This window comes from Anneissia japonica, unplaced genomic scaffold, assembly GCF_011630105.1.
Source record: "Anneissia japonica isolate Jap-2015-1 unplaced genomic scaffold, ASM1163010v1 scaffold287840_len1291095_cov163, whole genome shotgun sequence".
NCBI classification, from domain to species: domain Eukaryota; kingdom Metazoa; phylum Echinodermata; class Crinoidea; order Comatulida; family Comatulidae; genus Anneissia; species Anneissia japonica.
In genome coordinates, this window is record NW_022728493.1 from 261,835 (window position 1) to 279,800 (window position 17,966).

At 34.6% G+C, this 17,966-nt stretch overlaps 1 protein-coding gene across 1 annotated transcript; it reads left to right on the top strand.

Moving 5' to 3' along the window:
* Positions 1-161: 161 nt before the first annotated feature.
* Positions 162-15,134, top strand: LOC117114143 (ventricular zone-expressed PH domain-containing protein homolog 1-like). The gene is made up of 12 exons (XM_033257700.1): positions 162-309; positions 1,554-1,779; positions 2,220-2,364; positions 6,262-6,439; positions 6,902-7,065; positions 7,746-7,955; positions 9,319-9,533; positions 9,625-10,295; positions 11,068-11,213; positions 12,278-12,527; positions 13,512-13,651; positions 14,312-15,134. The coding sequence occupies exons 2-12, from the start codon at positions 1,571-1,573 to the stop codon at positions 14,519-14,521; spliced, it is 2,538 nt and encodes an 845-aa protein (XP_033113591.1). The 5' UTR covers positions 162-309; positions 1,554-1,570; the 3' UTR covers positions 14,522-15,134.
* Positions 15,135-17,966: the final 2,832 nt, after the last annotated feature.

A 17,966-nucleotide genomic window follows, 5' to 3' on the forward strand; every position in this document is an offset into this window, starting at 1 on the left:
ACAAAGATAATAAATAGCTATTTATGTTCTTTGATGGAGGTGATAGATGATGAGTATGATGATTATGATGGCAATGATAAAACATTTTTTCCCGGTTGTGATTTTTTTTTTATATAAAAGGTTGAAATGTTACTACTGCTGCGGCAACGATCTATTGTTTTGTATACAAAACAAAATTCTGTGATGAGAAGATGAAACACAGTGTGGGCGGCGCGGAGAGAAAGCGAGCTTCGGTTGTTGAATCTAAAGACTCATGTAGGCCTAGACCTGGTTGTTCTGTCAAGAAATATCAACCTTTTTAATATAATGGTGAGATATTGTAGATTGTTGCTACATATTGTTTGTTGTAAAATGTTAACTAACTAAGCCTAGGCATGTATGTATGAATTGCCGAACCCAACCGCGCGTAAAGGGTAGGCCTCTAGGGGCCTAGCCTTTTCCTACCTATGTAGAGGAGTAGGGCTAACTAAAGCCATCCGCTTCCCTCCATGGCCTGGTTTTATCCAGGGCCTAGGACAGGCCTGTCCTGTATATCGATTAGGCCTGACTGCCAGGTAGGGGAATTTAATTTAAGGACCATCATCATTCCATTGTATCTGTATCTGCACAGAACCTCACATCTGAGTGAGTATATTAGTATTACTATAGTATTATTAGTGCAGGGGCAGAGTTTTTTCAAGACATTGTGGACCATCCATAAATTTCTCTAAATTTGATTTAGATTTATGTTTTTAAATCTATTAAATTATTATTATTATTTTGTAGTTTCTTTTTTTGTTTTTACTGAGTCGTAAATACTGCTTAATAAATTGGTTATGCCTATATTGAAAGATTATAAGTTACAACATGATTTTATGGAAAAATGTAAACGGAAAGCGGTTCCTTTTTTCCAAAATGCGCGGACAGATTACTAAGCCTATTTTTTGCGCAGACGGGGATATTCCCTGCGCAGACCTTATTTTACAGTCTAGTAGGTTTTTATCGATGATTACGAAAGGATTGATGCTGCAAGCACTGTTCAAAGCAGTAGCATATGTAAGGTAGTGCTTGGAATGCCCCTCTTAAAAAAAAATAGAGATCACAACCCAGTTCCTACCCTTAATATGTCCGAAGCAAAAAACCTCCTATCACATTTTTTTGTGACCTATTCCCCATCCCCCTCACTACCCACATGAGTGCTACATGACTTTTCAAGTACGCATAGGGAATTTTGCATATGAAGAACTTTTTTTGTATGTGTATGGAAAGCCACCTTACTGTCATAAAATTTTGCACTGCTGCTGCCAGAAAATCTCTCACCGTTGAGAAAGTTCAACTATAAGGAAACGTTTCCACTCATATCTGTTAATTCCCCACCCCTGGATACAGTATGTTAACAAGCTGTTGATTGCAATCCAGAGTTGAGACACAAGGATTAAACATTCTCTTACAACAAATTCAGTGACTAAGTTTAAAACATCATTTCCAAAAATCCTACAGTACACTCACACAGTAACTTTTATTTCATAATTATGAATCATGTTTACTATCAATGAATATGTTACTTCCAACAGTGAGGACACCACCAGTGATGTATGAACTGTTAGCTCAGGTTCTTGCAGAACGAGACCTCTCCATTGCCGGAGAACTCTTCTACATCCCAGACTCTGCTATTGTGAATGACCTCACAGAAGCCCTCTATCGGATACAAGATATAACAGCATCTGAAGACTATCTGACCAATAGAAATGATCAGACAGTTGTGGAGATCTGTATCACCAGGGTAACAACTGCAATCAGGTACAGTGTGGGCCAATTTTATTTTTGAGTCGGACATTCGAGGGGTTTCGCACGCAAACCACCCTAAATATAAATAAAAAATATAAATAGTAAGTAGTAATAGTAATAGTTTATTAGTAAATATAATAGTCCATACACTTTCCATTACCTTTACCTTTATTTGTTTTCAAAAGCCAAAGTAATTTTTCCAATATATTTTTTCTTGATTTATTATTCCCATTTTTGTCGTTAATCTGGAAACTTGGAATTCAAAATTTTGGCCAAGAGCCTGGGGACTCACTGCGGCCATTACCAACATGTTCCTTATCCTACCTAACTCTCATGTAGGAATTATCCAACAATTAACAATACACTAATATTTATAATCAACTTCTTAATCCTCTTTTACCTTGAAATAAATCAGTGTAAGTTGTTATTTTGTAATTTTTATCTACCATTAGGGATACTGGCACCATTGATAAGCATGCTATGGCATTAGTGTATCTGTGGGATTCATGTCTCCATCACAACTTGATACCAACCTACAAGGAGGAGGACCCACCCCATGCCAAGATAGCCTCAGATATAATGAGTTGTCTTTTTATGGTAAGTCTGATCTAAAGAAGAAATCTGTCTTGACCAATGAAATATATCAAATATGCCCAGACGGGGTTGTAGCTAATGAAAACTAAGGGTGGGGATGGATATTTTGAGGGTGGGTGTTTGATAACATTTTTAAACTCTAGATAATACGAGTGGATTTTAAAGATGGAAAAGTGGGTTAATAAGGGTGGGTGGAAGGCCATGAAATTAGCTTTAGACTGGGTGGAGTACTTCAAGGCTGGGTGACCCCACCCACTATAACTACATCCCTGCGTCCAGAGTGATTTTAATACTCATCATCAGACACCTACAATTTACAACCAGTCCTAAAATTTACAACCAGTCCCAAGATTCCATAATCTCACATCGAAAACATTCAGGTGAGCATATTATGGAAACTACTGCACACAACTGTAAACTTTATTTATCAGGTCATCTTTGAGTAGTGTATTAACTTTAATTTCATTCCAATTTGAATTTAATTTGTAAAAACACTGTCTGTCCGGTTAAAGTCAAAATTAGGTATAAAGTTACACTTTGTTGCTCTACCCAGGTCTAGTTGTCCTAAAATATTGTTACTAGCCTAGATTATATTCTTACTTGACCCGAATTGCCAGCCTTCCAGTCATGAGTTTACAAAATACCAAGTACAAAAACAGAATAGGAAAGCCAATATATGGAAAATACAATACACATTAGATTCCAAACAAAACAGATTATTATTCTAGGCCTAGCCTATGTTTTATGGTAGTAGTGAATATGTTTTTTCGTAAACACATTCACTAGCATTCGTCTCCTTTCCCTGTATTCTCAGCTAGCCCAGCCCAAAAAAAAAACAGCTTTGTTGAGCTCGGACCACTGACAACTGCAAATATTGATAATTTCGAATAAAAATACAATTTAATTTTTTGGCCAATTAGCGCCCCACCGCCACAAGAAAGTGGAAATTTCAGAAAAAAATAAAAATTTTTCCTTTTTCTTATTACGCCCTCCTCTGCCTTGAAATCTCCAAAGATAAGATATGTAAATTTCTTCCTAATTATATAAATATGAAGCATTTAACCATCCCATATTACATTCACCAATAAAATTTTATTTTTATTTTCTCCTCTGTCTTGATGATTTTGGTAAAACTATTTGCTAAATAAGAAAACAAAATTTTATTTTTATTTTTATTCCACCCTCCTCTTATAATCTTAAAAAAATAAGTATGCGAAACAAGGAACAAAAGAAGTCTCGCCTTACAGCTCTGGTTATAAGTTCACTTAACTCAGTCAATTCATCTTTTCATTTTTTTAATTTTTAGTAGTTAAGATTTTCACCCTGAAATATCGCACCACCTTATTTGAGGTGGCTCTGCTAACTTACTGTAGCAGTGCACGGTAGTAGAGCTGCAGGCTTATCCTCGGTGAAAGCTACCGGAGCCTAGCATACTGACGCCGAGGTACCTGCATGTACAAGGTAGTGATGGTGACGCCATCTCAAAATCTGAGGTGTGTACCTTCCTCCTCCCCTCTGCATATGCCTCTGTTCATTAATTAATTTTTTAGTTTCTTTGTGGCTAAAATCGCCTTTTCTACTGTCGAAGGCGCTATACAAGTACGTGACCATTGTCCATTGAGATAATTATGGTCACTGACATTGGTTAATGTTTGTTTTTTATACTCCTAGTGTTCTACAGTAAAGTAAAACAAATTGTAATCAACTTTTTAGATCTTGCCGAGTTGCTTTTGAATTTCCTAAGTACAGTAATTGAGCCACCAGATTAATATTTGTACAGCAGGATAAGATACTGTAAATCATTAAATGTTTTGTTTACAATATACCATCTGCCATGGAAAGAAAACCCTTATGTGTATAAAAAAATAAAAAAAAAACTATTTGAGCTCCCTTAAAAGGATCAGGTTATTAATTTCAAAAGGTACAATGTTTTAAAAAAAAGTGTGTGCTGATTTGCAAACCTTTAAACTATAAAAAAGCCTTGGGTTAATTATTTATACATACCAGCCAATTGCTGCAAAAAATATAGAAGGGAAATGCTTGGTGGAGTTTTTTTTTTTTCAGATACACGTATAATATTTAATTTACTATAAATTTATTCCTGTTAAATTACCCTGTGTCCCAGTGCTATACAAGCCACCAGTAACACTTAGTTTACACTACAGTATAATCTTCGCTTGTGTTAGTTATATTCAGGGGCGTAGGCTGGTTTAAGTTGGGGATGGAGGGTGGGGGATGGGATGCAAAAAATGAGAATGTGGAACTAAATCCCAGAATGAAAACTTATTGGTCAATTTTGGTATTTAAACCCACTTAGAGGAACTAATGTTCTGGCATATGGTTGCGTCCACACTCGTGTACCCCCATCCTATGCCCATGCTGTTGTGTATTTGTTTGTGCTTATTTACTACTAAACTCAGCCGTGCATATTGAACTTTTTGTTAAAAAGTGAAAGGTAAATTGATAAATCTAAGTTTTCATGTGTCTTTTTATTCAGGCTGCTTTTCATTTTTCCCCTAGGAGTGGTGAACAATTAACTTACTAAATAAAACCATGTTTTCTTTACACAGTCATTGAAGCGTGGTTGTCGTAATGTATTTACTAGTCCATGCCAACTTACAATTACCTGTATCGCTTGATGCAGAAAAACACACTTCTATGATAATTTTACTATGAAAGGTCCTAGTGTTTGCGGACGAGTTTAGGATTGTTTTCTTAGTGTATTGTAAACAATCAAGAACATATGATGTGTTGAGCTCGGCTGGTGCTGAGTATAATCTTATCTTGATTGAAGTTTAATGCACTTTACCAAACCAAAAGAAATGTTGATGTTTACAGCATTTTCAATATACAGTTGTGAAAATAAGGTTCAAACATTGATTGATCCCAAACAGATTAAATTTGTCACAGAAAAGTTTATTTTCCAAAAAAAAAAATTAAGGAAAAATCAAATAAACTTTAGGGTCACTATTGTGATTTTTAAGATTGTCTGAACCCTATTAAAATTAGTAGTGTATAAGTCAGTGCAGTTTTGTAATGAGTGGATACAGACATGTTTTTTTTTTAGTTTAGTGATTTTAATTTAGAAACTGAATAAGACAAATGCAGGAATTATTACTATTAGTATAATGATGAATATTGTTATTAATATCAGTCAATCAATCAATACAACTTTATTTCCAATTCCAGCAACAAATATTACAATTTATATGAATAATTCAAATATAACAATTATATTAAATAAAATTATCAAATCAGAAGGAATAGGAAAAAAAAAGGCATACAAAACAAGTAAAATATCATGTAGCCCTAATAAAAATAATAATGTTCTTTGATTATAACTTTAGCTGTAATATTGTAGTTTTTGTTGTTATTTTATATTTTTTGTGATGTTGAGCTATTCTTTGATGGCGTACAGTAGGCGCCTGCTTTCCTGGAATATCCTAGGAGTTTAATCCGCATTGAAAGCAGTTTGGCGCAATAAAAATAGTTTAGTTTCCCAACCTGGAGGTCTGGGTTTCAATCTTTCACTGTGTATTTTGCTTGTCTCCTTGAGCAAGGTATTTTATCTACTTTGCTTCAGTCTACCTAGCTGTATCATTGCTGAAAGTAACCAGTAGCGGACTGGCAGCCTACCCAGAGACTATCAATATCAGATTATCAATATCACCCACTTCATGCTACAGAAACTGGAGGTAACTCCAGCCCCCTATGGGCCTTAGCGTCTCGGCAAGGATTTACTTGCTTTTTCAATTCACAAAATATCTGAATTTTCTCAGAAATTAGACCCTTCGCAATTTTAAGCGTATTATTAAAGAGGTTTATTGCTTAATCCTCTTGCTTAAGCCTTTGCAAATATTAGATGCAAATAAAACAAAACATTTTTATTTTCTTTTTCAGCAAAACTATAACAAAAAATCGGTAATGAAACTTGCCTTGCCCGTAGCCGTGAAATTTCTGCAGCAAGGAAATCGGGAAATTACACGCAACTTGTCAACGTACCTTGCACTTGCTGCCATCGAGAACGCAAATATTTTAATACCTCACACGGGATCTCTCATCAGAAGCATTCGACAAGGTCAGTTAAAAAATATATATACTTTGTGTGTGACTGTTTATTATAGACTAATGATGTAATAATCGTTTGTTGTTATTGTTGTCGTGGTTGTTGCCTCCTTCATCGTCATTTTTATTATTGTTAATATTATATTGAAGTGGAATTAACTAGCTTAGCTTCCAATCTCAGGGTTTTCTATGTTATATTCTTGTCTGACACAGGATTTTTCATTGCAAACAAAAAACAATTTCTCTACTCATATAAGACTAAGTTAATTATGTGTATGTTTTTTTGTGTGACAGGAATTGCCACTTACTAATAATTTTATGAGTCCGTGATTAATATTGGTTTTGGTCCATGCACCTAATGAAAAATAAAATAAAACCAATACAGATTACAACAATTATTTATTATTATTATTTTCTTTTCGATATACCTGGATTATTATTTGCAGTATTATATTATTATTATTATTGTCTTTAGGTAACCGGTCTCTACTTCGTATTTTACCTCAAATCTACTCCGAAAGTGATTTGGAAATTGTCAACTACATTTCTGAACTTGTCGTTATTCTACCAAAGTGCAACACTTCAGAGAAGCTAAGTATTCTGCAGATTTTTGCCATGATCCACAAGAAATACCCACACGTAAGTACAAAATTACATATGTGGCAAAGACAAGCCAAACCAGTCACTCGTCGCAAAAATTGATTTTGAGTTATTAATACAGGGTTAAAGAGTAAAATAAGAGCTATAAAATGGTTAAAAAAATCGTTCATATCCGACATTTCCTTCTGAAGTTACAAGCATTTGAACATACAGCTGTTTAAAGAACAATATATGAGAAATCAGCCTTCAAAGTCCTGCCCCTCAACCTTGAGGTTTAATCTATTGCTGTGCATTTGCCTTGTGTCCTTGGGCAAGGTACTTTACAGGTCTACAGTTGTCCTCTCCCTACCCAGGAATACAAATGGGTACCTGGTACAGTTTCTAAAACACAAAATGTACTGATTTCTACCTGAAACATGAAAAAAATTCTGCCCTGGGAGATGAGTACTTGTATGTGTCCCATATACTGTATACTTGATCTAATAACCAAAGGTAATAATGTGAAGCACTTTGAGGCCTTTTTGTTATTAATAATGTACTAACTAGATAAATAGTTATACTAATATACATATATTATAGGTATAATAAGTAAGGTAATGTTTTACTGTAATACATTTTTAATGAAAAATTAAATGTCACGATCGGACTTTCAATTATCCAGTTTATTCACTTTCCTCTGAAATTATTTGCATTTTTGTCTCTTTTCGTATTATATTTAGGCTCTGATTCCTCATGTAGCAATATTAGTCGAGCAACTGAACGACCCCAGCGTGTCGTCCACCGTACTCAATCTACTGCTGGATATTGCAATGGTTGATGCTAAGGCATTCATTCCATGCTTAACTATGCTGAAGTTAACAGTTGCACAGCAAACATCCCTACTATCATTAGCTGCCAAGATCTTCGCTGCAATTGGCAAGCTGGATGAGGTAAATAAAAGGCAATCTAATGAAAACCTACAAATTATTTTGCTTAGATAGCCTTGTTTACACGACCGTTTGCTATCAGATAAGTAGCACTGATGATCTCCAGTCGATCGCCTACCTGAAAAAAGAATCATTGGTTGTACCAGGAAGTCATGTGATTGGAACTGACCTGAAAGAAACGCGCACATTGTTGCTTGTTTTGAAACCCTTTGTCAAAATAGTTTTAAAATGTACGTAATTGATAAAAACATAATTTTTAACTGCTATTCCGCAATAATACAGTGTATTCATGCTGTTTATCAACAGCGAATTCTGTGATAACTCGCAGAGGACAAACAAAAGCTAATTTGCATAAAGATCATGCAAATGATCTTTGTTAACACTGCTGCGATGTGGAGCTAACTCTAGAGATCATCGCGGTTACTGATCCGATATGCAGAGTTACTAACACGTTTGCACGGCCACTTAACGCCTATATCATCAGGATGAACGCGATCATCAGTGATATCCTGCCGTGCAAACAAGGCTTATATCAGTGGCATAACAAACAGGGCTGAGACCTCTGGCTTCTTTGCTCGGTCTGCTTAAGAATTTTTTTTTTTTACATTTTTAAAGGCTTATTTGGATTTTATACTCTAAAGATTGCTCCTTTAGAGGACCCACTTGAACAATGTTGGGCAAAAAAATTCAGAATATTCTGAGCTTTTTAAGGTTTGGGGCTTCAAGCTTTTGCCTGTGAGAACTCATAGCTATTGTACCACTTTTATCAATCGAATTGTGTAATTAATTGCAAATCAGAATCTTTTATAAATCAATCACATGGAGTAAAGATACCATAAATGCTAGAATAAACACCACAGCGCTTATGAAGTTTTTGGAGGCTTCAGTGCAGCGCTTATAAAATATAAATGTGAATGGCGCTTTCCATGCCTGTTCCCATGTTACCTATCTCACATATTACCGTAGTTCAGTAGGCCTATTTTATCGTAAACAAGCATTTATAAAGAAATGCTTGTGTCTTCATTGGAAAGTGTTTCATTACACACAGGGCAATATATAATCTCGATTAAGTGACACGGCACATCTTCGAGAGCAGCACTTAGTGAAAAAAGTCAGGTTTGGTGCAGCACTTATTCAAGCTTTTACGGTATATTAAAGGGAGTTTTATTTGATCCCAAATGACTCATGGAAAGATGTTGTCATAATACTTTAGTAATATATCTACTGAAGAGAATATTTTCAAAACAGACAAAAAAACAGATGATATTTAGATATGAAAATAGTCTCATAATGCAAAAGAAAAAGCTTATGCTGCACAATATCACTATTATTACTTTTACATCACCTTTCATAAATTTGTGTCTAGGATTATGGACGCGAATGCATGACGTTCCTTGTGCAACAACTCACTGTTGTGGAGCAGTCATCTGTCCCGGCAGTACTGATCGAGATTAAGAGCATTTCTGATTATCATAAGGGTCTGCTGAGTGAACACATGTCGCAGATTAATAGCCAGCAGGGCAGCAGTTCGACGGCTGTACGAATGATTGTGCAGCAGTTACAGGATGATTTGCATAAAAGGTAAAGTAATGTCCGCACCATGAAATTTTATGTGGCAGATTTGTGAAGTATGTGTAAGATGACCTTGGATTTTACTTTATTCTCTTTCAAGGAAGGGAAGGACACTAGAATCAAGCAAAGCAAAATCACATTCAGCCCTCCAGCAGAGAGGGACTGGTGGAATTACACATTCAACCATATCATTAGACTTTGAAACGCGCAATCTGCATATGAAGAACCGCATACACAGCCAGGTCAGTGTAGACACACTTATGAGTCCAAGAAAACAATTTGATAGTAAATCATTGGCAACAAGGAGTCTAGAAGTAGGCCCGCTTTTATCCCCGAAGAGCGACAAAGACTCGAATCCATCCGGGAGTAAAACAAGCCTTCAGAGCAACCCTCAACAGGCTAGGCATCAGATAAGAAAATTTGAACTTAGCCCACCTAAGCCTGACAAATCCGGAAAACATTGGGATGTAGACAAACGAATTAACCGAAAGGAGGGTGGAAGCAGAACGAACCTTATGCATCAGAAGGAAGTTCGCGGAGCAATGATACCTAACAGCCGAGACACAGAAGTCAACAGCCTGTCCGTCAGGGGCAATGAAACTTTGGGTAGCGGGCCTATCCATAACAGCAAACCGGGAACTTTAACACGAACAGGAGAGAAGAAAGACAGTAGTCTTCAACAGTACTTAACAAAACGACGAAAGGAGATTATCTCGTATATTGAGTCAATAAAAAAACAACTACCTGTACCAACTAGTTGCAAAGTTATTGGTAAATTTGCATTTATTATCTTTATATTGTGTGTTACATTTTGTTTTATAGCACACCTATATAGATCTTGTCATTTTGGTTGGTGGATTTCGTATCATGATATTGGTTATTTACTTACACCATTTTTCATTCATGAAAATGCATTTTTAGTTTCATTCGGTTTGTTTCATTGCACGCCTCAACCTAATACAAATTTTTCATTGGTTGACAGAAGATAGACTGTTTCATTCTAAAAAAAAAGGTAGTTGATTACCAAATTGTTGTTTGTTGTTTGTGTTAAAACTTGTACAAATTGAAAGAAATTTAGGCCTTCATAAAATATCTAATGACATGGATCTAATAATGAATATTGTGTATTCATATAATGGGAAGAATATTTTCATTTGTTGAAGGATTGACTGTTCCATTCAACTTAGCTCCACCTTGTTGAATGGAAAAGTCAATCTTTCAACTCATAAAAATATTTTTCCCATCGCACTCATGAACATTAATTATTTGTATAATGTTAGCCCCCATATGCTCCAGTTCTGTATTACATATTGGCTTTCTAGCTGCATTGCTTTAGGTGAAAGTTTTTGTATTAATTATTTATTATTAATTGACCTTTTTAAAGTGCTTTTGACTTTTTGTTACAGTATGGAATTACAGTATTTTTTGTAATTTAGTATTGTTTACTATATAAACTACATTTTAATATTTAATTGATGATTATCATTTTGAATAATTGATCACAAGTATGATTTCAAATTTGTTATGCTTTTTTTCTTTACAGAATCAAAGGATAAAAGGCCGATTGGTCAACTGGAATTCCATTGTGGAAAGAAGGGAATTGATTGTTGCTTGTACCAGTCAACCCCATTTACAATGGCAACAAGGGATATCCAAACATGGATATATATTATGTACCTACATCTTCAGGTTTGTTAATTAGCACTGAAGGACTTATTTAGAGACTGTTTCTACAATAATATATATGTTTTTATATAGCGCTCTACACGTACTGTAATTCTCAGAGCGCCTTTCCACATTATTACTTCAGTCATTGGAATGTGTATGGGGCAAATCGTGGAGTCACACCTCCAAGACATTCCAATTACCTTCTGAATACTCCTCCAACTATTATTATTATTGTGTAACGTTTTATTCAAAATTGAATACATTCTTCACAGGAAGAAAACAGCTAGAACAACCTGATGACAAAGGATCGATCATAGTTTTTGCATGGGACACATTTTTCATTCTCGTGGTGTTTGTGTAATACGCAATGAATCTTATAAAAGCAACTGGTAGCTGAACAGTAATCGGAAGATTTTGTGTAAAAATCCCGATGGGAACAATACGTTCTCAAAAAATTAGTAATCATTGTTTCTGTAATATGCGCTATGCAAATACATTACCTTTAATGGTCAATGATGGTGGTCAATGGTCCCGCATTTTTATATTGCCTTCCACCATGTTCAAGGCAGTATCAAACCATTATTGTTGTCAGAGATCTAGGTGCTATTTTCTAGATTACTGCTGCTTTTTCAATATGAGATTTCACATAATGAGTCATCATTAGAAATGTTCACAAAATAGTGAATTTATGGCATCATCGATCATTCTCATGAGTCCAGCAGGGCTCAAACCTACATCCTCTTTCTTACATGATGAAATAAAAGTAATTCATATGATTAAATTAATACGGAATTGCACAAGATAAAGATAACAAAAATGAACACTATATGATACATACAAATATAAAATAAGGTGTTTCTGATAAAAATATTAATTCAATATTAATAGAATAAAATTATTTAATGATCAAGTATTTATACTAGGCTATAAAATATGTAAACAAATTTTTAAATTATAAAAACTGCACATTAATGTTTTTTTTAATCCATGATGCCATCATGAATCAATAGATGTTTTATGTTAATTCCAATATTATTCCAGCATTATTATTGGAACATTGCTCAATCTGACATTTGTCCTTCCAGGCAACATCTCCAAGCCCCATTGCTGTGGATGATGAGTCTATTCAGGTGCTGAAGCGGTGCTGGGACAAGCAGAAGACCATCGGGGGTACCATGACATTTCTCAAGCTCATCACGCAGAATTTTCCCTCTACTAAGGTGCAGAGTGTTCTCGTTCAGCAACTAAACGAGGCCAGTTACTATGACCTGTTCAAGTTCGATCAAGACTGTTCCACTTGGGTGTGCTTTATGTGCTGCAATCCTACAAAGCTGGGTGAGTTTTACTTTGAATAACAAGATAGCACTCTCTGTGATTCTCTAGCGTGGTTCTCACGAGAGCCCTAGTATCCGGATCGGGAGCTAACCGTTAGTGCTAACTGTTAGCAACTGCATGAGAATGCCCGATTGGTTAGCGCTAACCGTTAGCGGTATCTGGATACCGCTAACGGTTAGCAAGTGCTATCGGTTAGCAAGCTGAGTGCTTTTTTATCATCAACCAATCACACGTACGCGTTTACAATTTCCATTTTCTTATTGGCCAGTGATTCGATCATCATATTTTTGATATCCGGATCGGAATTTTCTCGTATGGATGCACGGCAGCTAACGGTTAGCAGCCGTGTGAGAACATAGCCTATGAGTAACAAATAGAAGTGATTATGTTCAGTAAAAAGAAGCATAAAAATTAATTGTGATTGAGAGAGGCTGTCCTAGCTGTTACTTATGGTGGTTGTTCAAGAATTTGCACATAGATCATAGATGTCAAAGTATAAAAGTAATTGTGATTGCAGAGGGGCGCCCTGTAGAATTTGCATGCAGAAATCATGGCGAAAACTATTCTAAACAGTTGTCATGACTAGTGGCAACGCCAGCGGGGGAAGAGGGGGCTTAAGTCACCCCACAAGACAGGTCAAGCTCTCCCCCTCCCCCGCCACTGGCCATGACATGATATGGAAATAACATATGTGGAAGGTGGGGAACCCCAAGAAGTTCCCTTGCAACAGAAGCCGTTTGAAAATTCCCAATTTGACTTGTTTATAATACATTGGATCATATTTATCTGTACAGTATTCCATCCAACTACAAAAAGCTATTCTCTCCACCATTTCCCCCCCAAGCTGATTATTTTTATTTCAATGTTTAAATTCCTGTTATTTTCTATACTCTCTTCCTATTCATTGTGTAAATCAAAATCTTACCAGCAAAGAACATGGAATATATATTAAAGATATTCTATTATTTGTATTTCCTCCTGCAGCCGATTATTTTTCTGATGGACAACCTCACATCGAAGGCCAGCTAAAGGAGAAGAAGGTGCGATGGAAATTATTTCGTACTTGGAGAACCCGTTATTTCACACTTGCAGGAGAAAACCTTGTTTACAAAAAGAACAAATCGGTAAGGGCTATTTTTTATGTTACCGTGTGTTTACGATAATAAAAAAAAAAAGAATTCCATCTAGCTTCATTTTTTTCTATATTTCCTTTTTGTAAGTATGCTACATTTTCTTTGCTGATCAGCTAACATGGATTGCACACTAATGACAGATATCTGTAGATTGTGTACTGTTGTCAACTGGCCTTTTTCGTATATGCCTACTTTTGACCTTTTTACAGCTTCCAGCAGCAGCAGTATAATAACAAGTTGATGTTAATCATTTATTTATAAAGATGGTGTTAGAGTACATAATAAGTTCAGAAGTATATTATATACTGTATACGAATATCTCATTCAAGATCCAGAAAACTGTAAATAATGTACAGAAAATGGCATATCTTAGATCTCTGGCAGTCTAGTCTCATGCAATATTTGTGCTATTTTAAAATTGTGATGTCAAACACGTTGAAAGAATTTAAGGATCTTAAATTTTACTGGTGATTTCATCACCACAATGCCTTCATGGTCAAGTGGTTGGACATTCACCATGCATGAAAAAGGTCCAGGGTTCAAGTCCCGGTGGAGGCCAAGTGTTTTTTTTTTTCTATGGTAATGTCAGGTTTCTCTTCTGTTATGTTTTGAAGTTTATTATAAGTTCTAAACTTTTTTATGCTTTTGTAGACGCATTCAAAGGGCACACTTCCGATTGAACTGGGGAAAGTTCAAAGTGTAAAGGCAGTCAGGAGGCGTGATCGTAGTATACCAAGAGCTTTCGAGATATTTACAGAAGACAACAAGTCGTATGTATTCAAAGCAAAAGACAGTACAAAGGCAGAGCAATGGGTACAATGTTTAACAATTGCTGTTCGCCAGGCTAATACGAAGCAGTGATTCAATATTTAGGTCTTAAATCCAGACTTAAAATTGATAATGGATATATGTATGCCATTCAATCAGTGACAAATCTGTAGATGTAGATTTACAACTGTTTTGAAAGCACATAATTATCACCGTATTTATTTGAATAAATGCTTCCTCAAAGAATTGCCCCCTCCAGAGGCTAATTTGGAATAAACTCCTCTCTTAAGTAAATGCCCGGGGAACCCCCCCCCCCACCCAAATGACTGTAAACAAGATTAATGACAGAAAAATCATTCTCAATACCTTCTATTAATATTCTATTCAAGTTAAAATACCTTTTTCCTAACCTGGTTAGGATCAATAATTATTTATGATCTTGCAATACAACATTTTGGCGGTACGTGTGTGTGTTGTAGTTCTACATTTACAGTAAAATTAAGGGTTGTTTATTTGAGTATAAATGTGTATCCATTTTACACCAAAAAAATAGATGCCTCTCGCATATAAACGCCCCCTCAAAAAACATTTTTCAGCAGTAAACGCCCCCGGTGTTTATTTGAAAAGAAAAAAAAACGGTATATTATTTGAATGTATAAAAACAAAATAGGAATGTGAATCATTTTTAGGGCAGATTTATTGATTTGGACTTTGATGATTTTGGTAAGACATAATAATCAGTCATAGCAACCAAAAATACTTGCGCAAGTCCTGTCTTTGAGAAAATACGCTATTTGAAATCGCATTGGATATTAATTAGATTTATACATTCACGTGTGTGTTATTCTCTTAACATGCACTTGCAGTCTTTATACTGGGTTCAACAGGATCAGTGACTGTCGGCCAATGAATTCTTCGCTCTCCGTAAGCACTCCATGATGCTGATTTTGGAAGGCTGAGCAAACCCTAATGGACTGTTGATGCAGTGTGTTCTCAGCTTAAGGAACCAACCATAACAGAGAAAAATAAGCCTCATATTTTGAAATGAACTGAACTAGTTTTGAATGAATATTACATTATTGCCCTAATTCATCATTTAGAATATAATGTCTGTTTGTAGGGTCAAGCAAAATACATACGATGTGCTTTTGTTCTCAAAATTTGTCACTGCCTCTATTATAGATTTGCATAAATGCTGTTGAATCAATGACAATTTTGGACATTAATTGCCAGATCTGCAAATTTCAAACAAAGCCAAATCGGCAAACTTAGAAACAAAATGCTCAGATTTACATATTAACTTCTTAATTGTATTAAATGACAACTTTGTTTATTCAAAAATGTAAGATGCTGGCTTTGAATATATTTTATGTATTTATTTGTATAAAATATAATAACATAAATGTAAATCAAATTAAAATGCCAAATATATAACAAAGACAATCATAAAAAACATAAAAAAAAAATATCAATTACAGATATGAAGAAAAAATAGTAGGCATGTCTTCCACTCATTGAAGTAATATTACAACAGATGGAAAATATGCTCATGTTATTTTTGACAAAGCAGTGTAACTAAAACAAAATTGATAAGTGCTGTTTCTGGTGCCTTTATTAATAGCAGTTGTTATTGACACAAAAGTACTGTAGCACGCTTCTTCTGACCTATCAACTCAAATAATGAACTTTTATTGACTATTAAGTATCAACTTATCTAATATCTGTATAAATGTTTATATAGTTATGTATTATGATATAAGTGAGGATATTTATACTTGGTCTAATCATTCCATGCTTAATATGTATATTTGCTGTGCATTGAACATTTTACTGGTGTTGTACATTGTCTTCTAATTTCCTGTTAACGAGGATATATTTTATATTTCTTGGTTCTGTCAAACTTCACCTTGCAACTTCCAAAGAATTGTTTCACCACCTTTACAGTATAGCTGTCATTAAGATTGTAAGATATATGATAATGCTGGCATTGGAATATGCATTCCATCTAACCTTATTCTCAAGTATAGTCATGTGTAAATGTGTTTGGGTTTGGGAGGTATTTGATGTGAAGTATAGGTATACCTTGATTAAATATTGATTAACCTTGAATAATTTGGGTAATTACACTAGACACACTATTATAGACATGTTATTAATTGTTATTGTTGAAAGATAATTTTTTTTTCACATTTATTTCTTTGGTAAAATATTAAATTAACACTAAATTATATTATAACTGTATTGTTAATAGAATGTTTATAATCATATCATTCGTAAAACTACTAGCTATTTGTTTTCCAGAGTCTATGATTAGATAACATTAACTGTCATCGTGACTCTAAAATAGTAACATTACTATAATTAGTATTACTAATTGATCGTATTTTTTTTTTATTCTTAGTAATTCATTAAATATTATTTAATTGGTCTGTTTAGCACTTTACAATTGAATATAAATATTCCAAGTCATGTTCTAAATTCCACTTTAAGAGATTCTAATAATCTTTATCACAATTGGGGAAGTGTGAACTAATTGCTTCATTATTGTTGGTAGGCTGCTCTTTATAAAGACTTTACAGGTCCTAATCTTGTTTTCTTGACATAAAATATTTCTTGGCATTGGGATTTTAAGTTGTTCTATTTTTTTTGATAAATTTTTACTTAATGGGTATTAAATTATTATTCTTTTACTTATTATAGATATGAAGGGGATTCCAAAATATATAGTGTAAATAATAAAGTACTGTAATCAGAAAATAACTTATTTAATAAACCATGAAAGGACTGGAAACATCACATCACTGTTTCAGTTTTGATTTGACTGGCGCCCTCTTTCATCGAATTTCAGCTTGTGTATAGTGTTTTCATTTCTGAGAGCATCCATACCGAACCAAATCATTGTAATCAATGAATGATTATGATATCGTCTCCAACACCATGAATTTCTACCAAAGTGCAACTACTTTACAAAAATTGTAAAAATTCACTATCAAGATATTGAAATTTGAAATAATTTTATAAATGTTGAAATGTATCTGGAGGTCGTGGGTTCGATTTCCACCCGAATCTCTTTTTTCGCAACTATTTGGGAACGGACCGAGTAATCGGTACGTAAACACGTCAGCTAGGGCAAAACAACACTCCTATTTTCTATATTCTTTTGCAAAGACCTTGAAATTGGCCATGTAAAACCAGCAAACAATAATAATAATATTATAATAATTTCTCTAATTTTTTTTTTCTTCTGTTTTATGAAAAATGGTACTGTATATCATTACTTTTGTTAGGATTATTGTTTTTTTCATTTAATTGACTTCAGTGCAATATTGTCAATTAGAACATGTGTTGTCTTTCTAATTGTAGTAGCATCCTGCACTTGCATCAATATGGTTTTTAATTCTTTGTAGATTACATGCAGTGACGTATCCAGGAGACTTGAAATGGGGGAGTGGGGGGGCCTCAATTATTAAGTGAGGAGTGCCAAATTTTTTTAACTACTCCAGTGTATTTTTTGCATTTTCAGGTGGGGGTGGGAATG